At 49.2% G+C, this 24,552-nt stretch overlaps 1 protein-coding gene across 1 annotated transcript in view; it reads right to left on the bottom strand.

Moving 5' to 3' along the window:
• The window catches only part of LOC135883385 (MORC family CW-type zinc finger protein 4-like), a 45,080-nt gene extending 21,106 nt beyond the window's left edge, over window positions 1-23,974 (bottom strand). Inside the window, exons 1-9 of the mRNA XM_065410461.1 lie at window positions 23,936-23,974; window positions 20,814-20,930; window positions 20,042-20,234; window positions 18,938-19,142; window positions 16,796-17,190; window positions 14,643-14,790; window positions 7,225-7,357; window positions 3,207-3,423; window positions 2,161-2,309 (exon numbers count right to left, since the gene is read on the bottom strand). Of these exons, the coding sequence (XP_065266533.1) occupies window positions 2,161-2,309; window positions 3,207-3,423; window positions 7,225-7,357; window positions 14,643-14,790; window positions 16,796-17,190; window positions 18,938-19,142; window positions 20,042-20,234; window positions 20,814-20,930; window positions 23,936-23,943 (1,565 nt within the window). The 5' untranslated portion in view covers window positions 23,944-23,974. The remainder of the gene's footprint in view (window positions 1-2,160; window positions 2,310-3,206; window positions 3,424-7,224; window positions 7,358-14,642; window positions 14,791-16,795; window positions 17,191-18,937; window positions 19,143-20,041; window positions 20,235-20,813; window positions 20,931-23,935) is intronic.
• Between the last annotated feature and the right edge of the window lie 578 nt (window positions 23,975-24,552).

Here is a 24,552-nt window from a genome sequence, read left to right as displayed (position 1 = left end):
ATCCTAGCTCATTTTCACTGGCATTCACTATGTTAGATGTCCAGTCGCCACCAACTTTCTTGGTGAAAACCTTTAGGGTAGCATGTGACAGACAACTGACACAGAACACTACACAATAATAGGTAAAGGGGAAATTTTGCAAAGAGACTTAGGCAGCACCCTACTCTAATGAGCAACACACAGGACCTTTATATCGCTACGCACCAAAAGCAGGATCTTGGTCATCAAAGTGCAGTTCTATTGCGAAAAGTGACTAAAGAGGGTACCGTGCAGTTTCATTACTGGGATCTCAATGACTTCTGTATCAAATGTGCTCAGTCTACAAATAAAATGAAGTATTTCTGAGGGCCAAGCCTGAAAATTCTGAGATTCAAGCTGGGTTCTTCACTTCTCATGTGCCACAAGCTCTAATAAAAGATCTGCAGGCCCTCAGTGACACCCATGCTAACCCACTAGGGAGAATACACTTCAGAAGATTCTCTCTTATTAGGGCTAATCTACACTGGAAATGCTAAAGCTTTGTGTGGTCGTGGCGCAACACTGGGAGAGAGCTCTCCCAGCACTCTAAAAAAATAAAAAAAACCACCTCCACAAGGGGCATGGCTCCCAGTGCTGGGGCACTGTCTACACTGGTGCTTTACAGTGCTGAAACTTGCTGTGCTCAGGATTTTTTTTCCCCACACCCCTGAGCAAGAAAGTTGCAGCAATGTAAATTGCTAGTGTAGACAAGCCCTTAGCTGTGGTGGCTCTGCAGGGCTAACAGGAGGGAAGAGCAGCAGCAAAACATATTTAGTCACAAATGCCAGAAGATCTGACTGGGATCCACCCAAGAAGCAAACTTGTGGAGTAGGCGCTGCCATTGTTACACTTGAAAGACCCAAACATAGCAAGTTGCATAAAACTGGGTATTTGACCCTGGTGCAAATTGGGCCTGTCTAGGTACAGTAACTCCTCACTTAACGCTGTTGTTTTGTTGTTATGGTGCTGACTATTTGGGAACAAGCTCATTTAAAGTTGTGCAATGCTCCCTTGTAGTCATTGCTTTGTCCACTGCTTGCAGGATTCTCTGGAAGAGCAGCCCCGCCTTGTGGGGATTAGAACCAGGGGGGGCCAGCAGCCCCCCCCCCCAGTTCCCCTAAATTCCCTGTAAGGTATGTGGCTTGGCAGCTGCCCAGCAGCAGTTCAGCTGTCCCTCCCCCCACTGCCCTGCTGCTCCTGCCCTGCCCTCTGCCTTGGAGCTGCTCCTGGGAGCTTCCTGCTTGCTGGGGGGAGGGGGGTGCTGATATCAGGATGTCCCCCTGCTCCTGCCCCTCTCTCCCCCCCATCCCCCGCACCTCCGTAGACCCTCTCCACAAAGTGGAGGAGGGAGACCGGACTCAGGGACAGAAAGGAGGGAGCTTGATGGAAGCTGTTGCTTGAAGTGGGGTCAGCACACTTAAAGGGACAATGCATGTCTCTCTCACTCATGCATGCACCCCCCAGCACTTTGGAAAGTCAGCACCTGTGCAGTCGTGGATGTGCTGTCAGGAGGAGGGACTGGTGCGCTCCAGCTGGATAACGTGGGCTCATCATCATGTTCAAAAGCCTTATTAAAGTCAATAAGGCTTTTGAACATGATGATGAGCCCATGTTATCCAGGGAAGTGTTTGCAGCTACTGCCCTGCATCTATTGTGTTTCCTCCCTCCTGCCTCAGTCCATGCTGCCTTGTAGAGTATGAGGCTACATTAACAACAGCGTATTAACCGTTGAGGGCTCAACCAAGTGCTAGTTCATCATTTAGCAGCAAGGCATTCCCTGGGAAATAGTCCACCCTCTTACTCCACCACACACTCACAATCATTCATTGCTGTGTACAATATTAAACTGTTTGTTTAAAACTTATATTGTATATGTATATAATGTCTTTTGTCTGGCGAAAAAAAATTCCCTGGAACCTAACCCCCCCATTTACATTAATTTTTATGGGGAAATTGGACTAGCTTAACATCGTTTCGCATAAAGTCGCATTTTTCAGGAACATAACTACAACGTTAAGTGAGGAGTTACTGTACTCAATCCTTAGGCTACTGAGTTATTACCTCTTTCTCCCCTCAGCCTTACAAAGGGCTGAACCTATCATTTCCCACTCATCCCTCCTTATGTGCCCTGGCTCCCTGTACCTGCGGATGTTCCAGATGAGGATCCGTGTGCCCTTTTTGCCTGGAATGGCATCAAACTGAGCAAGCAACTCCTCCTCAGTACTGAAGAGCGTATGTTTCAGGATGGCCTCGAGGCTGGGCCCAGAGTCTTCCGTAACAATCATTTTCTTTAGAAGCCACAGAGTCAAAGAAAGAACAAGACTGCCCCTGGTTTCCCCTCTCCTCACTACCAATGAGACATTACAAATTCAGACACTACTGCATAGGCAGGGGATGTACATGGACATAGCACCCATCAGGAGGAAGGCGGGGGGGAGGGGGCAGAGGGCTCCGCACACTGCCCTCGCCTTCAGACACCCTCCCCTCCCACCCACCCCCCAGCCTCCATTGGCCGGGAACGGGGAACCGTGGCCAATGGGAGCTTCGGGGAAGGTACCCGCAGGAGAGTGCAGCGCGCGCGGAGCCCTTTCCTCCCCCTCCCCAGGGCCGTGGGGTTGGCTTCTTCCAGGAGCAGCATGGGGCCAGGGCAGGCAGGGAGCCTGCCTTAGCCCCGCCGCGCACCCCTCCTGCACCCCAACCCCTGCCCTGAGCTCCCTGCTGCACCCCTCCTGCACCTCAACCCCCTGTCGCACCCCAACCACCTGCCCTGAGCCCCCTCCTGCACTCCACACCTCCTCCTGCACCCCAACCCCCTGCCCTAAGCCCCCTCATACACTCCACACTCCCTCCCGCACCCCGACCCCCTGCCCCAGCCCTACATTCATGGCCCTGCATGCAATTTCCCCACCCAGATGTGGCCCTCAGGCCAAAAAGTTTGTCCACCCTTGTCCTAGTACTCCATAGGGCTGACGCCCTCCACAGATGTTACCTGGAGGCAGCAGCACATGCAGGTGACACTGTGGGAGGCTACCCAGATATATCTCCTTGTGTGAAGACACTATGCAACAATGGTGCCTCATGAAACAGTGACCCATGGGCTTCCTCAGTACCACACTTCTCCTACCCCTGCCTCACCACCCAGATGGTTCAGATTACACAGCCACTCTTGCCTTACAGGGAAGGATATTGTTTTGCTGGTTGAATGGTATCACCGGGACAACAACAGCCTGAGCATGGACACGTTCCAAATAGGTCTGCGAAAGGAGCCCCACGCTGAGTGCACCTCCATTCTTGGTGAAGACAATGGCATCCTTTCCCAGACGCATGGAGCCTGACTTGAAACCATTACCATACACTCCAATGGATGGGTGGTTCTTCTTCACTGCCTTGTCTGTGAAGCCAAAGCTGCAAATCACACACAGTCAGTCAGTCAAGTGGAGAGCTGTCTGATAGACAGAGGTGAGCAGGAAGAGGAATAGTTGGAGTGGAAAGCAATTTTAAATGTGGAACTCCATGGTGGTCACCTGGCTCACAAAGTGGGGAGAGGGATAGCTCAGTGGTTTGAGCATTGGCCTGCTAAACCCAGGGCTGTGAGTTCAATCCTTGAGGGGGCCATTTAGGGATCTGGGGCAAAAATCTGTCTGGGGATTGGTCCTGCTTTGAGCAGGGGCTTGGACTAAATGACCTCCTGAGGTCCCTTCCAACCTTATGATTCTATGAAATGAATAATACTTTGCCTTAATACAGCATTTCCCATCCAAAAAATCTCAAAGCACTTTGCAAATGGAGATTCAGGGAGGTTAAGAGACTTACCCAAGGTCACACAATAAACCAGTAGCAGAGTTGTCATTAGAATCCTGTTCTCCTGATGCCCAATCCTATGCTCTAATCATTAGACAGTGGTGCTTCTTATTGCACTATGTGGCAGTGAGTGTAAGTTTTATAATTAATTAGAATTTCTTTAGTGCCTTCTGCCCAAGGACTTCTAGCATTAATTAATCCTTATAACTCTGGAATGTGGCGCTCATTATCCTCCTTTTACAGATGGGGAAAATGAGTTACAGAGAGGTGAAACAATCTGCCATAGTTTGCACACTAGGCTAATGACAATCAGGATTAGACCCCATGTGTCCCTGTCTGACTGTGCTCTAAGCACTAGACTATGCCAGCACAGTAGACATTAGACAAACAAGCATGTTTACTCCCCAAGTGGAATAAAATCCTCAGTAGGGGTTGGCAAGACTGAAGAGAGTCCAGCTTCCCCTCCCATCAGATACATAATCGAGGTTGGTTCAGGCATCTACAATGCCCGCTGCCCTGATTTTCAAGAAAGGGTTTGTCACGACTGCCCATATTTTACTTCATGGGTCACAACAAACTGACAACACCACGCCTCACTGATACTGCAATTACATTACATGCTACCTCAATGTGATCAGCCTAACGCACCAGTAGAGCATGATATGTGAAGAAGAACTTCAAGACGTTGCAACAATGCAGTTTAGATAAGAAGTGCATCTTCAAGACTCAGCCACTGTGACCCAAACTACTAAAACCAACCTTGTACTTGTTAAAGCCCACAGCACTACTCCATTACTCCTCTAACGCTTTGCATGTCCAATTCACCCATTTTTATAACTCTACACTTAATAGTCTGCAGTCAGGAGAGTTAATAAAAGGTGGCTCTTTGATATGGTGGCTGCCTTTGGAGAGGGAGGGGAGAATAAGGAAAAATAACCAGAAAATTCCCTTCCCGCCTCTCATTATCTGTCCTCCACATAGGTATCTATGTGTCAGCAACTCTGGGCCCCTCCATCCAATTCTCTTTTCATTCTTTCCTCTTGGTGTGCATGCATGAGACAGTCAGTCCTTCCCCTCCACCACACACCATGACAAGAAGGGTGAAGAAGTGATGTAGGAAGGAAAGAGGGTCACTTTGTGGCTTTGTCACACCTCATTCTAGCTCACCCTAGATTAGTCCTACTGAAGATTTGGAAAGCGTCTCTCTCTAGTTCTGGGGAAGAATTTTGCAATGAGCTTCCCAAGTGAAATGATCTCAGTCTTCGAATTTTAACAGCTAGAGAGGCCTGCTGTCCCTCCCCCACTTCAATTTCACAGCCACTTCATGTTAACTCAAGAGAACCTGAAATAAGAGACCAATCCATTGCTTTCCTCCCTCACCACACAGAGCAGGAAGGGGCTAAGGCTTCTGGTTTTCACTTCCTGAACCCCTCTGACTTTTCGGAAGAATTGTGGTTTTGTGTTCACAGCATTTGAAGAAATGATAGATTCTCTGCCTCTGTCCCCCACCTTTTCTTATCTAGCTACAAATTGTTGCAGAGGAACAACCAAACCACGCCCTACCGCAAGTGACTATCTGCTTTGCAGACGGCCTGCTGGAAACAGCAAAATTATTATTAGGTCTAATGGAAACCTAGAGGTTACATGGCATTTGTTCTGAGAGGAGAAATAGCAGAACAGGACAATGGATAGTGCAGCAGCATCCAAGTGAGGAGAAATACCCACAGATGTACTGGAACTGCAGCCTAGGGAGAGAAAGGAGGGAGGGCTTGGTGATGCTCCTAGGAAAGACAGACATGAGCACCAAGACTAAGCAGGAAGATGGGAATGTGTGACTGGTGTGGCCCCGAAGGAGTAGACAGCTGATGTTCCCGGGCATCTGCCAGTCACAGAGGCATAACGGAAGAGGCAGGCACAGGAAGATGCAGAAGCAAGTTTTTACTATTTTCTAGTCTATGATAAACTCCTGGAAAATTAACTGCCAGTTCTAACATGCTTCTTCAATGTACATAGCACCTACTGCCATAGCCGCTCAGGCACATCTTTTTGGTGTTTAAGATACAGATTCCATGCCCTTCTCTACCCTCAGCAAAGGATGATGATCACATGGCGTCTAGTATGACTACTACCAGCAGATACAATTAAAGCACAAGAGGAATAAACTAACCTAAACAAGAGCAAATAAGATCAGCAGGCCTTGCATCACACCCTAAAGTTTGTTGAACTCAGGCTGTGGCAGATCTGAGTGAGGGGTGGAGACTCTACTGAGAGAGCCAACTCTTGAGAATTTGACCCTAGGACCCAACTGCAAGAGCATCCAGCTGATCTTTATGCCTTTGGCAGGGGACAGGATGAGAGGTCATCTCTTAGAGAATGCTATTGAGTGTTAGGGATAAAAAATATTTTAGATGATGTTACACTGAGGCAAATTTGATATTCTGTGGTTTAGAATAAAAAGTAACAAGTCAAATTTTAATTTTTTAAAGTTAGTTATATAATAAAAATTGAATTGAAATTCCTCACTGTAGAGAGTCAGGCCGTGTCTCTCTCTACCACTGTTAATGAGAAGGCATGAAACTGGCAATGAGGAAAGCCTATCTTCTTACATCACAGAATGAAAGATTAAAGAAAAGTCACGTTCTCTAAAACCACAAGCCATTTTAACATTCTGAAGGGAAGGGAGACAAGATGGGCAACTCATCATTACTACAAGTCTTCAGAAACGAGATCATAGAATCATAGAATATCAGGGTTAGAAGGGACCTCAGGAGATCATCTAGTCCAACCCCCTGCTCAAAGCAGGACCAATCCCCAATTAAATCATCCAACAAATTTTGCCCCATGTCCCTAAATGGCCCCCTCAAGGATTGAACTCACAACCCTAGGTTTAGCAGGCCAATGCTCAAACCACTGAGCTATCCCTCCCCCCCAAATGATTTCATGGACTTCTGATTTCATTTACTAACTCCAGGAGACATTTGTTTATTTTAAGCAAATACTCCTTGCCCCATGTACTGTACTGAAGCATGTTCTCTTGCTTACGGCTTCTAATTCATGCCAAATTACTTCAGCTAAGCCAGGGACAGTTATTACATGAGGAACCCTGTGTATGGAACAGCCCTGAATGTAAAAGGTCAGGAGTCCCCGGACCATGCACTGTATGTTAAAAAGCAGCTTGTGGGAGGGTAAATCTAAAAGCAGTTATCTTAGAATTTTGCACAGTGTGAGGGAAAGGAAGAGAAGAGAAACCACAGGGAGAGCCCTGTGTACATCGGAATCAGGATTCCTTAAGTCCAGAACCCTGGGTCAACGACAACATTTGCTTGCAAGATCTGAATCTACGGTATCAAAGCCACATCTGGGGTGAATTCTTACCATATCTGGGGTGAATTTTTAGCTTGTTACCTGAGCATACGGTGAAGTTTGTGAGGCGTCATTCCAGCACCATTATCTGTGAAAGTCAAACAAAGCTCCCCCTTGATCTCCACAACATCAATGCAGAGAAGCTTAGCCGTCACACCTGGATCTGAGGCATTGTCTGTGAAAGGAAAAATCCTGGCCAGTTAGGCATACTCATGGTCCTCAACTATTCCTGACACACAGATCATCTCCTCAGATCTTGGAAATGAAAGCATTCTTGAACCCTTCTTCTCCCAAATACAAGGAAATGTCTGATAGAGGATGTACCATAAGAACATAAGAAAGGCCATACTGGGTCAGATCAAAGGTCCATATAGCCCAGTATCCTGTCTTCCGACAGCGGCCAATGCCAGGTGCTTCAGAGGGAATAAATAGAACAGGTAATCATCAAGTGATCCATTCCCTGTCGCCCATTCCCAGCTTCTGGCAAACACAGGCTAATAGCCATAGATGGACCTATCCTCCATGAACTTATCTAGTTCTTTTTTGAACCTTGTTATAGTCTTGGCCTTCACAACATCCTCTGGCAAGGAGTTCCATGGGTTGACTGTTCGTTGTGTGAAGAAATATTTCCTTTTGTTTGTTTTAAACCTGCTGCCTATTAATTTCATTTGGTGACCCCTAGTTCTTGTGTTATGAGGACTAAATAACGCTTCCTTATTTACTTTCTACACCCCAGTCATGATTTTATAGACCTCTATAATATCCCCCACTTAGTCGTCTCTTTTCCAAGCTGAAAGGTCCCTGTCTTATTAATCTCTCCCATATTCCCCAAAACTGCTTATCACAAGAAAATAACTTATCTGCAGAAGAGTGTGTAAATATAAATTATACATACAGAGAATACAGGAATACTATTGTATAACACAAAAAGATTTAAACAGAATGAGGTGGGGGGGGGGGCATATTTTTTATGAGTGAGGAAGCCACAAATGAGTTATGCGAGTCATCTCAAACAATTGCTAATAAAATCAACCCCACGTCATCCTTGTGTATTCTGTATGTGCTACACGCATTACAGAAGAACTGTTTTGAAAATGGTTTAGAAATAAAAATGTTATTGGAACCCTTGCATTGTAACCCAGGTACCATGGTTACCTTCAGTTCACTTATATAGGGCTTAGAGGAAGTCAATGTGAATTTCTAAAAAAAAGTGCCTTTTCTATACATAAAAAGAACATGATTTTAAGATTGATATCTTGGGACACTTCCTTGTAGCCCTGGAAGGTCTCAAGAGGAAGCTCTCTTGTAATCCTGAAGGGTCATAAAATATCAGCCCTTAAGCCCATGTAGGACTGATCACAGCCAATCTTGAGCATCAGGCAGGTAGAATTTGACAGAACTGGTGGCGGGAATGTTGCATGTGAGGTGAAAGCAAGAATCACTTCAGCAAGATGCTTAAAAAAAAAATTAAGATGACTGGCTATTTGTAGCTGCTCCGAAGTTTGCACAGTTGGAAACTGCTAAAGGAACATGGACTGACGGTCAGAGGAGGCAGTCAAAGAATGTATGATAATTGCAAAACCACGGTAATATATATTATATTATGTAAGTAGACACACACCACAAAAGTGATGATAATATTCACTGTATCATGGGTTAAGTAGTGATCATGCCCCTTTGACTGCCATTATTCCATCTCACCTGGAATTTATTCTAACATTCCAAATTTCTGAGCAAGTTCAAACAGCCAACACTTTGGTTTTTTTAAGTTGCCTGTCCTAGAACATTTCATCCTTCTGCATCCAATTGTGGAACTTTCCATCGAATTGTGCCTACCTGAGGCACAGGACATGTAAAGTTCAATCCCCAGATGCCACAAGAGAGGTTTGCACTACCCTATGCTAGCCTGCTTATGACTCCTTGTCCTCAGTACTTGCTCAGAGTTTTCTCAAGCAGCATGAAACCACAGCTTTACTGCTGTCCATAGGGTTCCGAATAGCAACAGCAAAATGTAACAGTGTTCTTAATTTTACATTCCTGCTGTTGGACAAGACACATATAGGCATTGCTGCACCAGTCACATTCAGGTCAATAAGAGCTTCAAACATGAGGCTAAAGAATTGCATCACTGTTAAATGAGGAGGGAGCTGAGACTCAGATGGCTGCTTCCCCTCTCCCTGGCAGAGCTGCCCTGCCTAGCACATGCACAGTGACTTAGCACAGTGGTTCTCAACTATTCCAGACTACTATACCCCTTTCAGAAATATGATTTGTCCTGCATACCCCAAGTTTCTCCTCACTTAAAAACTCGGGCTTCGTCTTTCTGCCCTGGGCCCCAGCGAGTCTAACACTGGCACTGGCGACCCCATTAAAACGAACTCAACCACAGTTTGAGAACCACTAATATAGTATATAGAACTGGTACCAGTGCCATGAACACCCTTCCCCAGTGCCCTCCAACCCCCGTGCCCCCCCCCCCCCCCGCCAGCACAGCTACCGGTGCCCTGAACACCCTCCCCAGTACCCTCCAACCCCCCCTGCCCTGCCCCTCCCCCCAGCAGTTACCAGTGCCCTGGACACCCTCCCCAGTGCCCTCCAGCCTCCTGCCCCTCCCCACAGCAGAACTATCGGTGCCCTGGACACCCTCCCCAGTGCCCGACACCCTCCCCAGTGCCCTCCAACCTCCTGCCCCTCCCCCCCCCCAGCACAGCTACCGGTGCCTGGATACCCTCTCCAGTGCCCTCCTACCCCCTGCCCCTCCCCACAGCAGAACTACCGGTGCCCTGGACACCCTCCCCAGTGCCCTCCAACCCCCCCTGCCCTCCCCCACAGCACAGCTACCGGTGCCCTGGACACCCTCCCCAGTGCCCTCCAACCCCCCCCCCGCACCCCCCCAGCACAACTACCGGTGCCCTGGACACCCTCCCCAGTGCCCTCCAACCCCCTGCCCCCTCCCAGCACAGCTACCGGTGCCCTGGACACCCTCCCCAGTGCCCTCCAACCCCTCTGACCCCCGCCCCACAGCACAGTTACCGGTGCCTGGACACCCTCCCCAGTGCCCTCCAACCCCTCTGACCCCCGCCCCACAGCACAGTTACCGGGTGCCTGGACACCCTCCCCAGTGCCCTCCAACCCCTCTGACCCCCGCCCCACAGCACAGCTACCGGTGCCCTGGACACCCTCTCCAGTGCCCTCCAACCCCCCCTGCCCTCCCCCACAGCACAGCTACCGGTGCCCTGGACACCCTCCCCAGTGCCCTCCAACCCCCCCTGCCCTCCCCCACAGCACAGCTACCGGTGCCCTGGACACCCTCCCCAGTGCCCTCCAACCCCCCCCAGCACAACTACCGGTGCCCTGGACACCCTCCCCAGTGCCCTCCAACCCCCCCTGCCCTCCCCCACAGCACAGCTACCGGTGCCCTGGACACCCTCCCCAGTGCCCTCCAACCCCCCTGCCCCCCACCATAGCACAGCTACCGGTGCCCTGGACACCCTCCCCAGTGCCCTCCAACCCCCCCTGCCCTCCCCCCCAGCACAACTACCGGTGCCCTGGACACCTGGACACCCTCCCCAGTGCCCTCCAACCCCTCTGCCCCCCCGCCCCCCAGCACAGCTACCGGTGCCTGGACACCCTCCCCACTGCCCTCCAGCCCCCCTGCCCTACCCCCCGCACAGCTTCCAGTTCCCCGAGCATCCCCAGTGCCTAGCCGGCCTCACCCAGCAGCTCGGCCATGGCGCTGAAGGGCCGCGTGTGGCTGGTGCTGTTGCTCTGCAGGTAGCGCGGGCTCATCTGCGGGGAAAGTGACAGAGCGGGGCGGTCAGGGACGGGCTCCCGCAGGCCGGACCCGCCGCCCCGGACCCGGATCCGGGCCCCCACCTACCGCGCTGAGGCGGATGCCCTGCTCCGTGTTCAGCCTCCGGGCCATGGCGGCCCAGCGCTCCGCGCCGCGGGCTCCAGCGGGAGAAGGCGGGGAGCCGCGCAGTGACAGCTCCGACTGCAGCAACGCCGAGAGCCCCCTTCTCCCTCAACCACAGCAATATGGCGGCCCCCAACCCGGAGGGAGCTCCAACCCCTGCTAGGAGCTCGCTGCCGTACAGCAACATGGAGGTCTTCACGGCCTGCGCTACAGCAATACTGATTCCCCCTTCACGCTGCAGTACAGAAAGATGGCGACCTCCAAAGGGACATTTCCACGTCCGTACAGCAATATGGCGGACTTCTCACCTATCCTAATGAGAGATCCCCCACCTGGGGCTCCCTAAAGGCCTGGACGTATTTGCATACCCACCGCCTGGGGCAGCAGCCCGTCTCTGTCTCTGGGAGCTGCCCCCACTCTGGCTCTCCTGTAACTAGGATTCCCATATGTCCAGGTCAGGAAACCAATCTCTATCAGGGAAGATTTTTGAAAAGAGTAAATGTTTGTGATTTTGCCAGCTGTACTTACGCACTGCTGCTGGAGGCCCAGAAAGTGGCAGCTGCTAGTTGGGCACCCAGCTCTGAAGGCAGTGCCTCCACCAGCACTACCTCAGCTCTTCCTCCCCCCCAGTAGTGCTCTCTATTTGGGAATTTGAAATACGGTAACCCCCTAACCCTACTCCTGTACTGCCAATCTCTAGAGATCAAAAATCATGAGTCAGACCCAAAAAATGGTGAGTTTTTTTGTTTTTTTAAAAGGACTATATTGTGTTTTTTGGTCTGTCTTGATTTTTGAACTTACCCTACCCAATCTCAGTGCATGCATGTAACAATTAATGCACCCCACTTGCCCAAATGTATTAGGTAAGGTGATTTTGGCCCCTGTTGCTGGAGCTCTCACCCTATCTGCCTGCCCCCTGCCCAGCAATTAATCCTATCCCCAGTCCCACTACCAGTTCTGTATGATCATTCAAGTATGCAGACGTTCAGGGAAGCGTGGGCATGAAAGGTGTAACCTGAATTAAAAAACTTGCCAATGAAAGGAAACAAAATAGGTAATTTAGACCTACCTCTGGCATGTCCCTCTGTTTTCTACTCTCCTGTAAAGTGGAAGAAAATTCCACCTTCTCCGCTCCCTATGAAATTAAATTTAAATCCCAGCCAGTGTTGAGCTTGGAACCATCCCCATTGTGACGCACAAACATTCCGTGGCAATGTGAACTAAGCAGGCTGAGGTCACCAGACAGGGCCCAAAGGAACTCTGGTGTTTGAAGAGTCCAAGAATGCTCCTCAGCCATTGTGCCTATCACGCTGCTGTTTTGAAGAATTAAGCCTCCAGAGTTTGTAAGGACAAAGGTGGTCAGGACCAAAGCCAGAGAGCTCTGTTGTACTGTGTAGAGCATTCTTCAAGACTGGATGTAGTAACACTTCTGCATTCTGCTTTTGTTTTGCTCCAAAGCCACCCCCACCCCCGCCAGCATTGCAAGTAGGACACTACACATCGCTCCATTTGACATTTGAACTCAAGCCTGGATTTTGCGCATGGCACACGATGAAAGGCTACCGAGAGCTGACAATAGCCAGAAAAATCAAACTGACAGGCTAGGGGTAGACTAGACAAGGGGAGAAAAAAGCAACAGACAGCAGGGCTATAGCTGGATGCTTGGGGAAGGAACCAGCTGTTATAGGGAATTTGCATCCCTTCTGGGTGTGTGGCAGGTGTTGCACAGCTCATCTCTGTTAAAGCCATGAAATCTGGTTCCATCAATCAGAGGGCAAGAGAATCTCAAATGCTTCTCTACAGAGACAGTCAGGTTGGTGGAGAAGAAGCATTACAATGGCCTGCCATATTTATTGACAGAGGAGGCTATTCCTGAAGAAAATAGCATAATTCTCAGAAAGCAATTGAACATTTATATCAAGAACAGCATCTGCAGTGAGACTAGCTAGGAAAAATTATAAAGGCTACCAATCTTTGTGCTTCGGGGCTTTAGTGGATCAAGAGTGAGGGGTCAAGTCGTTTTCCCAGTCACATAGCACAGTATAATCAAATACACTGATGTAATCGTGGTGCTATGGGGTGAGGGGAGGGGCATTTATGTCTTTCTTCTGAACCCTCCAGTGCTATCCACTGTCAGAGACAGGCTCCCAGACCAGACAGACCATTGCTGGTCTGCTCCAGTACAGTAACTTGTGAGGAAGGAGTGAGATCTGCTGTTATTATCTAGAGTCTGCAAAGCACAATATACCTGGTCCTAAAAGAAAGGCCCTATGCAGAAGGCTTCTACAGTCTCCAAAAAGATTTCCGGGCAAAGGAGATGATGGATGCAGCTCTCCTGCAATACTGAGAGGGCAAAAGGCTCAAGAGCATCTGGAGAACTGAGACATGCACTAGGAAAATACAACTTGAACACATTTATTTACATATTCTCCCCCCTTAAAGGCCATTCAGACGGCAGCACCAAAATACAGCTATAAACAGGCGGGAACAGCTATCACTTACCCTGGAGGTGGTGACAAAACAGGCATCCTGTACAAACAGCATAAAGCTATTTGTTTAAACTATATACAGAATGGAATACAGCACAGGACTCAGCCCTCAGAATATGCTGCATGGTATGAGTGTTCAAACACACAGCAATTTAAGATCCTCAGACTCCTTCAGACCAGTGTCTGTTACCAAGCCACTGACCTCAGCATCCCTTCTGCCTTACACCGGGTGAGGTTGCCTCTGTTCCTGTCATCCTAAGAGTCACCTCTGTCCCATGCTGAGTGGGGCTGCCTCTAGCTTTCCTCTGCGTCTCACTTGAAGGAACTTAGCTCCCAGGACTCCCCTGCCCCAAGCTGGGACTTATATACCTGAATGTTGAGCTCAGAATCAGAGCATTAAAGGACTGTTCCAACAGCTGAATAACCACAATCCATGAGGATCCACACACACCCCACAGATTACTTGTCCACTAGTTGGTAGTGGGTTTCTCTGCACTGTCTGTGGCACACGAGCTGTGGGAGGCAGAGTCAGCACTTGATGACTGCACCTTACTTTTCCCAAACTCTATCACCAGCGTTTTCCCCAGCAGGCTATAGCCGTTCACCAGCAGCATTGCTTCCCGTGCAACCTTGACACCTGGAACAGGAGAGTAAAGTGAGCTCAGGTTACAGGGCACATATAACTGCTCTTATAACCATCTCTGCTCTCAAGGCCACTGGGTTGAAGCACAGACCTCAGGACCATGTGGCCTTCTCCTGGCTATTTCTAGCTCTTGTGCACTGTTATACAGCATAGTGCTGGGAGCTCATTGGTAGAGCAGTGTGTGGGGAATGCCAGCACTGAGTGAACATATGACACTGAATCCCCCTTATTCTATGGGAGGGCTGGAATTCATCACTGGGGCAGTGTGGGGATGCTGAGGTCAGATAAGCATGGTGGCCAAATTCCCCTCCTACCCCAGGGAGCATAGCCCTTCCAGCACAGTGCACTGTGGAGCTGACACTGCACCATAATTCATCAGGAAAGGCCTGCGAGATGCAGCTGAGCAACTCACTGGGAAAGGTGATGAAGGCCTGGCCCCTCATGCGGCCACTCAGCAGGCGGAACTGGATCGGTGGGCCATCCTTCTCCTGGAACCGAGCAAACAGCGAGACCAGCTCCCTCACTGTCACCCGAGTGCTCAGGTTCTTCAAATACAGCACCTAATCAGCCCCCAGAACAATAGGGGGGAAGAGAGAAAGAGACACCACAGCCTTGTGTGAGAAGGGCCATCTCTATACAGCTAACTCCCCTCTCACTTCCACAGCCCCTCTGCCACACACCGGAAGGGGCTGGCCCTGCCTCTCTCGCCCCCCTACAGCCCCCCACCCCACACGGCGAGGGGCTAGCCCCACCCCACACGGCGAGGGGCTAGCCCTGCCCCTCTCGCCCCCCTACAGCCCCTTCTGCTCCACATGGGGAGGGGCTGACGCTGCCCCTCTCACCCCCCTACAGCCCTCCCCCTGCCCCACACTGGTGGTTGTATGTTTAGAAGACAGAGACAGGCATATATAGGAGGGCATCTTATGGCTTTTTTGAGGCTGTATCATGCTATATCTACATCGGTTCTTGTTGGCTCCAGTTATTTATATCATGAGCTCTTGCTGCCTGTTAAACAAGGTTTAAACATAGCATTGTGGGAAGGCATTCAGATTGCTCATAACTAGTTATGGAGGCGGCCCTATGTTTGTCTAGGTCTCTGAGAGCCAGAGATCTTCCTCCCACTATAGTCCATCTGGGGCTGGGTTTGAAGCATGGCTGGCAGTTAGGTATCCTAGGAGTATTTAAGCAGGGGAATCTCTTTTGTCGACTCCAAAGATCATCTTTATTCCCTCAGCAGAGGAAACTATTTCTCCTTTGGCTGGGAGGCAACTGCACACACTTGTTTGGTGATGCTCCATCATTAGCAAGCAGGAATCTTTACCCATTAGGATTCTGCCCACTAGCCCCTTCTGGCCTTGGAATCCAGAAATCTAATACAGGTGCCAGAACAGTGTCCCCAGAGCTCTGCGTTAGGACATACAATCATAGGACTGGAAGGAACCTCAAGAGGTCATCTAGTCCTGTCCCCTGTACTCTTGGCAGGAAGAAGTATTATCTAGACCATCCCTGACAGGTGTTTGTCTAACCCGCTCTTCAAAATCTCCAATGATGGAGATTCCACAACCTCCCTAGGCAAATTATTCCAGTGCTTAACCACTCTGATAGTTAGGAAGTTTTTCCTAATGTCCAACCTAAACTGCCCTTGCTGCAATTTAAGCCCATTGCTTCTTGTCCTATCCTCAGAGGTTAAGAAGAACAATTCTTCTCCCTCCTCCTTGTAACAGCCTTTTATGTACTTGAAAACGGTTATCATGTCTCCTCTCAGTCTTCTCTTTTCCAGATTAAACAACCCAATTTTTTCCAATCTTCCCTCATAGGTCATGTTTTCTAGACCTTTCATCATTTTTGTTGCTCTTCTCTGGACTTTCTCCAGTTTGTCCACATCTTTCCTGAAATGTGGCATCCAGAATTGGACACAATACTCCAGTTGAGGCCTAATCAGCGTGGAGTAGAGCAGAAGAATTACTTCTCGTGTCTTGCTTACAACACTCCTGCTAATACATCCCAGAATGATGTTCGTTTTTTCTGCAACAGTGTTACACTGTTGACTCATATTTTGCTTGTGGTCCACTATGACCCCGAGATCCCTTTCCGCAGTACTCCTTCCTAGGCAGTCATTTCCCATTTTGTACAGGTGCAACTGATTGTTCCTTCCTAAGTGGAAGGAACAATCTTTCCTTCCACTTAGGATTTGACCTTATTGAATTTGACCTTATTGAATTTCATCCTATTTATTTCAGAGCACTTGTCCAGTTTGTCCAGATCATTTTGAATTTTAATCCTATCCTCCAAAGCACTTGCAACCCCTCCTAGCTTGGTATCGTCCGCAGACTTTATAAGTGTATTCTCTATGCCATTATCTACATCATTGATGAAGATACTTAACAGAACTGATCCCTGCACGACCGCACTCGATATGCCCTTCCATCATGACTGTGAACCACTGATAATTACTCTCTGGGAACGGTTTTCCATCCAGTTTTGCACCCAGCTTATATGGTACAATAATAACTGGGAAGGGGGAACATACCCAGTTTATTACCTTCAGCTTGACGTTTATCATACCTTGCTTGGCTCTCCCGGCTCGTAGGAGGAAAATCGGGAGATGCTCCTGATCTCCTCCTCCGAGAGACGATTCTTGCGGATCTCCTCTTCTGGGATGAACTCCACAGGCTCCTTTACAGTTGCAGGCCCCAGGGTGGGTCTCTGGGCCACAGTCCCCGCTGTCTTAATCATGGGGAGGCTGGGACCTCCACACTGTTCTGTCTGCTCTCCCTGGTCTGGAAGCTGTGTGGTACCCTTAACCAAAGGTCCACTTGGGGAGGGGAAGCAAGGCAAGCATGGATCACTTTTTGTAGACTGGGATTCCCCGGGCAATGGCTTTTTTAGCATCTCTTGACAGACCGTCTCCAAGTGACCCATGGGATCCTTTTCATTCACCATCCTCTTCTGAGCTTCATCTAATCCACAGTAAAGAAATATGGTGACATGACAAAACCCACCACCACCACAAGTAAATAGATAGATCACTGGATAGAGTTAGAGCCTGGGCCCCAAAGACCGGACGTTCTGCTCTGGGGCAGCTCAGTCCAGCCTCCAGCAGGAGACTGGGGGTTGCTGAAAGGCAAAATGTAGGCTGCCAGCAGTAACTGATGGTATTCTAGATTAGAACAGGTTTCTGGGAAGAACAGCAACTCTACCAGAATGTTATCTATGACTCTCATTCCCAACTCAATTATCCTGTGGACTTTATAATCTGCCACTTGATTTCAATATGTTCCAGAGATCAGCACACTGACTGGTTCCCCTGCGCTCCAGCTAGCAGAGACCTTTCTCCACCTGGTCCGTGCTTATAGCTAGTGAAGCTTATTTCCTGCCATGCAGCTTTTTAAAATGTTATTTTGAACAAACACATTTTGTTGAGCTTTCAGGGACACTATCAGGTTAAAAATCAGGGATTTAAAGGAGCTTCCTTGCCTGGGTTACCAATAACATCTGCCTTGGTTTATTTAATGGAAGCAAGGGCAAAAATGAAACTTTCCCCCCATCCATGTAGCATTAAATAGGGTGCTTTTTTACTGTGTTAGTGTCCCAGCGGAGTGCAGTGTAACACCAGAGGGGTTAGTCCACGGGCAGCTGCACTTCCTGGACGCTGCAGCAGTAGGTGGGAATGGGGTACCAATGTCATTAGATTGTCAGCTCTTTGGGGCAAGGACCATCTTTCCGTACTGTGTTTGTACAGCGCCTAGCACAATGGGGCCCTGGTCAATGACCAGGGCTCCTAACCACTCCAATAATACAAACAACAAATAATAATAATAGTAATGAAAAAGGCATTTTTTTAAATAAGTCGTGAAAAGCACCTTCTTTAAACAGTTTTTCTAACAAACAAAACCTAATTGTTAGGCTTGCAATACCCCTTTAACTGTGACCCTCGCTATGATCTGGTGTATGGTGCGTTTCCGCAGTCGCCTAGGGCAGTGCTAGATATGGGTCAGATTGTGAGAGAGAATACAACAAAGGGGCAGGAGAAAAGTGATGCTCAGGTGAGAAGCAGTGTGGTGAAGTGGAGAGGGTCCTGGGCTGGGAATCAGGACACCTGGGTTCTAGTTCTGACTCTGCCACTGACCCTGCTGGGTGACCTTGGCCAAGTCACTTTCCTGCTCAGTTTCCGTCCCACCCTGTGTCTGTCTTGTACATTTAGCCTGATAGAAATTCAGGATAGGTACAGTCTTTGTGTATTCACTCTGCCTAGCACAATAGGCACTGATTTTGGTTGGCCCACTAGGCACTACAGCAGTATAAATAATTAATAACAGAACCAGGTTACATGCTGCTATTATATATACAGGCTGAACTCTGTCTCCAGCTACACCCATGCCATCCCAGTGAACCAACTGTGTTGCACAGCTGTCAGCGCCGAATTCAGCCTGCCAGTGGGGGCGTGTTCATTCCAACAGCGACTCTGTGCAGACTCATATGCTAGAAAGTCCTTTCTTTAAAATGGTCTGTTCATGCCAGATGCTCTGGGCAAAAGGAAAATAGCTCCTCCCCTCGCATCACAGGGTCCAGAAGTAGAACCATTTCTTCAGGGAGAAAGGGCAAGAAGGACACACCCCAGATCTACGTTCACAGAACACTTGCTCCTGCACTCCCAGGTGCTCAGTGAGTTACTCCCACCATGATGGCGTTGGGGAGCCCGTGTACCTTGGTGGTAGAGTGCCCGCAGGAAGGAGTGACGGTCCATCCCCTGGAAGAGCGCATTCTCAATCTCCATCTCCCGCCGGCTCAGCTGTTTGCTGCCAGCAAACCTCTGCGGCAGGGACAAAATGCGCTGGCGCTCTGTGATCTTCTCCTGGATGGCTCGCAGCCGTTCCCGCATGGCTTCAGGGGCTGCCCCCAGCCCAGAGCCCTGAAACGCAGTAGCAGCACTGCTTAAGAGAAAACCCACCCAATTCAGACTAGAGGGACGCTTATTAGCGACAAGAGGCAGAGACAGCATTATACTCAAAGCTAGGAACCCATGACCCAGAGGGGGTTAAAAGGACACGCAGCTCATTCTCATCTGACCTTACTGATAGTTCTGATTTCATTTACTTTGCTCCTTATTTACTTGTATCCATATACCCACCTGTTTCTGGCTCTCTTTAACTGAGCAATAGGTAACATCTGCTCCTGTTCGCCGATCTATTTGTAGAGCCCTGCACAGATACAAAATTTATATCCACGGATATAAATCAGTATCTGCGGAACTCTACCGGGAACCGAAGTGGCGAAAGCAGCGGCCTGGCGGGCCACCGCTCCCAGGAGCCAGTGCCCTGCGCCAGCAGCTCCTCCAGCTGGGCTGTACCGCTCCTAGCACTGCCCACTGCACTAGTGCAACCAGGGACAGCTGCCGGTGAGCGTGGTGCCCGCCCCAATAGACGGGGCTGGAGGTGGTACAACCACGCAGGAGGAGCTGCCAGCGCAGGGCACTGGCTTCTGGGAGCGGCAGCCTGCCAGGCTGCTGCTTTTGCCACTGCACTTCCCGATAGAGCCCTGCAGTTCTGTGGATACCGATTTACATCCACGGATATAGATTTTGTATCCGCACAGGGTTCTACCTATTTGTGAATGCAGCGCTATGGAACGTAGACGTACTGTTAGCCATTCCTTGGTAGAATGCTTAAGGTGCCTTAAAAGCTGCAATTTATTATTGGCTATTATTAATACCCTCTGCAGAGCTTTGGACTCCAGATTCCATTATGTTCTAGAGGGCCCTCTATGCTGGATTCCAGGTTCCTGCAGTTGCTAGTAAAGCTCCTTCCCCACCTTATCTGCTGAAGCATGGTTCTTCCAGAGCAGGATCTCTGAGTCTGAGAGCCCCAGTTCTCGAAGAGAGGCTGTTTCTTGCTCATTCTCCTGCAGTGCCTGGAACTGCGATAAGGTCAGAGTCCCTGCCGCCTCCTCTCCAAAGGGCTTGTAAAGAGCGGCTGGGGCGAAGCATCGCCGCTTGGACACGCACCTGTAACACAAATCAACAGCAAAGTGAGAAGTCCTTAGGGCTCAGAAGTTAAGTGTGGGGGGTAGGATCCTAGCCTTTAGATAAACCTGGACACACTCTCACCACCGGCAGCCTAGCATGGGCACCAGAGATGCTGTGCTTCTGAAGGGCTGTCCTCTCTAACCTGGGCACATTCCACATTCTTTTACCTGATACTATAAGATTATAAGGCAGGGGCGCATCAAGCAGTGTATATTTCTATTATGTGCAGTGTCACCTAGTGGCTGAAAAATCTAACTACACCATGTGTTTGCATGATGAGAATGCTGGGAGAAAGAACCATGCTCCAGTGCTCACTGCTTGAGTGAGAGACAGCACAGGAAGCTCTGCTTGTGCAACCTGCCTCCATGTGTTTGTCAATGACTCACCTACACCAATATCTTCTCATCATCTGCATGCTACAGCATTAATGCTGTTGTACAGCTGGTGGTGCTGCCCTCAATAATCTGAATATGCTCTGTTGGCCAGCACCCAAGTGCCAGCAAGGGCAGCCTTTAGCCTTGTGCTTTGCTGGGAAATGCTGGCTAGTTCAATACTTACTGTTCAATGGAGACAGCAGTATCAAGCTGATGATGAAGGAGGCTCTTCAGCTGCCTCTCTCCTTCTGTCTCCAAATCCTCCAGGAGGAGATCATCGCTAGACAGGCTGCTGTTGACCCTGGGCGTGGAAACACAACAGAGGGAGTCAGTAAGTTACAGAGAGTGCTTTACTCCCCAACCCCCACACCCAAATCTACCATATTGATAATTCTACAGATATTCTGTCTTTCAGCCCTTTATTAGAACACTAGGAAGACAATGTGACAGTCCAGATGGGCTATAAAGCACAAGCTGGAACTAAAAATAACCTTCATGGCAGAACTTTCACTGATGTCAATTAGAAAGGCACACAGATGATTTTTGGAAAATTAAAAATATCCTAGGAGCACTTTTTTTTATTCACATTCAATCCTGTATTTTTATTTATGGAACATCTATTTTAAAAAATTAATCCTACCTTATTTTTATTTATGGAAGATCTATTTTAAAAAAATAATCCTACCTAGCTTCAAATGACTCAGTGCAAACCCCTCCCTCCCCCCCCAAAAAATAAAAAATAAAGCCATCCGAGACCGTCAAAGAAAGCAGAAAGTTGGCAGCATGCTTGAACATAGTTATAAACTTGATTATCAATCTGCCTTTCTAAGGGAGAACTTGCTCCACACATGGCACATTGCCTTGCATTTGTTATTTCATACAGAACTTTAAAGGACATTGGCATCTACTGTTCTGTGGCTTTTTGTTTCCTTCTCTCAGAGCCTGCACCAAGGTCAGAATAGGGGGAGGGAAGAAATAGTTGATACACTTCTCAAGCCCAACTCCCAATCTTAGAGGCACAGGATGTTCCGGCAAAAGTTATGAACAGTGAAATGATTAACAATGCAGAGGTCTAAACACTTATTAAGATTCAGGCTTTAATACTTTATTGGTATGAATGGAGCTGCTCACACCTCTCCTAGGGCAATTGTTTCAGGCTGCCTCTAAACTCAGGCAGACAGCCATGCACTGGGGAACATTTGGGCAAACAGCCCAGTGTTGGGTGAAGGTTTCTTCACAACAATCATAGCTAGAAACTTCACTTTGTTTTTAAATGAAAGTTTAGAAAGTGCCAGTATAAGAACATAAGAACAGCCATACTAGATCAGACCAATGGTCCATCTAGCCCAATATCCTGTCTCTGACAGTGGCTGGTGCTAGATACTTCAGAGGGACTGAACAGGACAGGGCAATTTCAATTGATCTATCCCAGGGGTTCTCAAACTTCATTGCACCGTGACCCCCTTCTGACAAACAAGTTACTACATGACCCCAGGAGGGGGCCGGAGCCCAAGCCCCGCCACCTTGGGTGGGGGTGGAGCTCAGGCTTCAGCTTCAGCCCTGGGTCCCAGCAAATCTAATGCTGGCCCTGGAGACTCCATTAAAATGGGGTCCCATCCCACAGTTTGAGAACCTCTGATCTATCCCATTGTCCAGTTCCAGCTTCTGGCAGTCAAAGATGGAGGGACACCCAGATCACGGAGTTGATGGCCCTATCCTCCATGAACTTATCTAATTCTTTTTTGAACCCAGTTATACTTTTGGCCTTCACAACATCCCCTGGCAATGAGTTCCACAGATTGACTGTGCATTGGGTGAAGATGTACTTTCTTACGTTTGTTTTAAACCTGCTGCCTACTAATTTCATCAGGTGATCCACAGTTCTTATGTGAAGGGGTAAATAATACTTCCCTATTCACGTTCTCCACACCATTCATGATTTTATAGACCTCTATCACATCTGCCCTTAGTTGTCTCTTTTCTAAGCTGAACAGGCCCAGCATTTTTAATTTCTCCTCATACAGAAGCTGTTCCATACCCCTAGTCATTTTTGTTGCCCTTCTCTCAGTACTTTTCCCAATTCTAATATATCTTTTTTGAGATGAGGCGATCAGAACTACATGCAGTATTCAAGGCGTGGGCATACCATGGTTTTATATAGTTGCATTATGATATTTTGTTTTACTATCTATTATTGGTATGATGTGCCAATTTAGTATGACCCCTCTCTGTGTTAAATAGGAACTTGCTTTTTTAAAATCTCTACTTGGTTTTGCCCTTGCCAAAGACTCTCCCCATCTCACCATCATCTCCTGTGTTTAACTGGAGTAGAAATTAACACAGAAGTTTTTAGGGTATTGCATCAGTGATATTGAACTTTGGTAGCAAATGGATACTGTTCAAATCTCTCACTGCAGAGCAGACAGGCTGGCCTCACTCACTCCAGGGGGTGACGGGCTCATGAAAGATTCCAAGGTGGCCAACCCAAAGCCTCAAAAATCATGACTTGGGCCACCCACTGAAATAATTAGATTTATTTTAAAATAATAAATACTGGGCTTTTTATTTGTGTTGAGGTTTAAGATCCTTTAAGGCAAACTCATTTGGTGTTTTCAAGCTTTTCTCTGCCATCACGAGAGCTAGTACCTTTTTTTAAAAATGGAAGCTGAGATATTGTTGCCCTCTCTTGATTCCAGGAACTGGGGCTTTAAGAAAAACACTAAGTATTGTAGGACTCAATAAAATCACAAGAGCTGGCAATGCAGGAATTCACGTACAGGCTGTCTGCATTAGAGGAATCTCACAGGAACTTGCATACAAGGAAATCATTCTCCCAGAGCACCTTCAACCCCCCCTCTTCCTCCCCCAGAGCACTTCAACTCCCCATCCTTCCTTCCTGCCCCCAAACTCCCCCTCTTCCTCCAAAGCACCCCAACCCTCATCTTCCCCCCACCTGAGCATCCCCAACACCCAGTCATCATCCTTTCCCCATCCCCTCCCTTCCAGAGCACCCACAACTCTGCAGGCCCCAGCATGCCCCAGCCTTCCTTCCTCCCCAACCCTGCTCCTTCCCCCCACCTCCCCTTCCTTCCTCCCTCCCCCAGAACACCCCCAACCCCTACCCCAGAGCACCCCACTCCCACTTCCTTCCACAGAGCCACCCCTATTCTGCCTCCCCGCCCTCCAACTGCCCGAACCCTGCAGCAGCCCAGGCCCTGGCTGCCCCCGGGGGAGTCACGAGCGCCCAGCTGCGAGATCCGAGATACCCCGCCCAGCCCCGTATCACCAGGAACCCGCCCCTCTCACCTCCGCATGGCTCCGGCCCCCAGCACGGCTCCGGCCCCCAGCACCTCTCACTCCCCCTGCCCCAGCCAGCTCAAGGCCTGGACTGCAACTCCCAGGAGCACCGTGCGGCGGGGCCCGAGTGGAGCGGCGGGGCGGGGCGGGCTCCAGGGGCTGCTGGTTGTTGTAGTACAGCCAGACTCAGCTATGCCCCCATTGCTAGCCGACAGGGGAGTCCCATAAGGGCCTGCCAGAGCGCGGCTGCCTTATGGGGCCTCTGTTAACCACACCCTTCCCAGGCACCCGAACCCCACCAGGTTTCGTCACAGCGAGCTGGGTCAGACAGACCAGGGCACATGAGCTACAGCCCCTTGCCCCAGCTAGGGTTGCCAACTTTCTAATTCCAGAAAACCCCAACGCCCTTGCCCTGCCCCTTCCTGAGCCCCTCATAAAATATCAGGGTTGGAAGGGACCTCAGAAGGTCATCTAGTCCAACCCCCTGCTCCCCGCCCCCTCCATCCCCTGTCCCTCACTCGCTTGCTCTCCCCCACCCTCACTTACGTGCTCAGTTTCACTGCAAGGCCCAAACAGGCTTAGGGTTTTTTTGGCACCTGGATCATGCTAAATTCACGTTTTATTTG

The sequence above is a fragment of the Emys orbicularis genome, chromosome 9, assembly GCF_028017835.1.
Source record: "Emys orbicularis isolate rEmyOrb1 chromosome 9, rEmyOrb1.hap1, whole genome shotgun sequence".
Lineage (NCBI taxonomy): Eukaryota > Metazoa > Chordata > Testudines > Emydidae > Emys > Emys orbicularis.
This window is presented reverse-complemented; position numbering and strand designations above follow the sequence as displayed.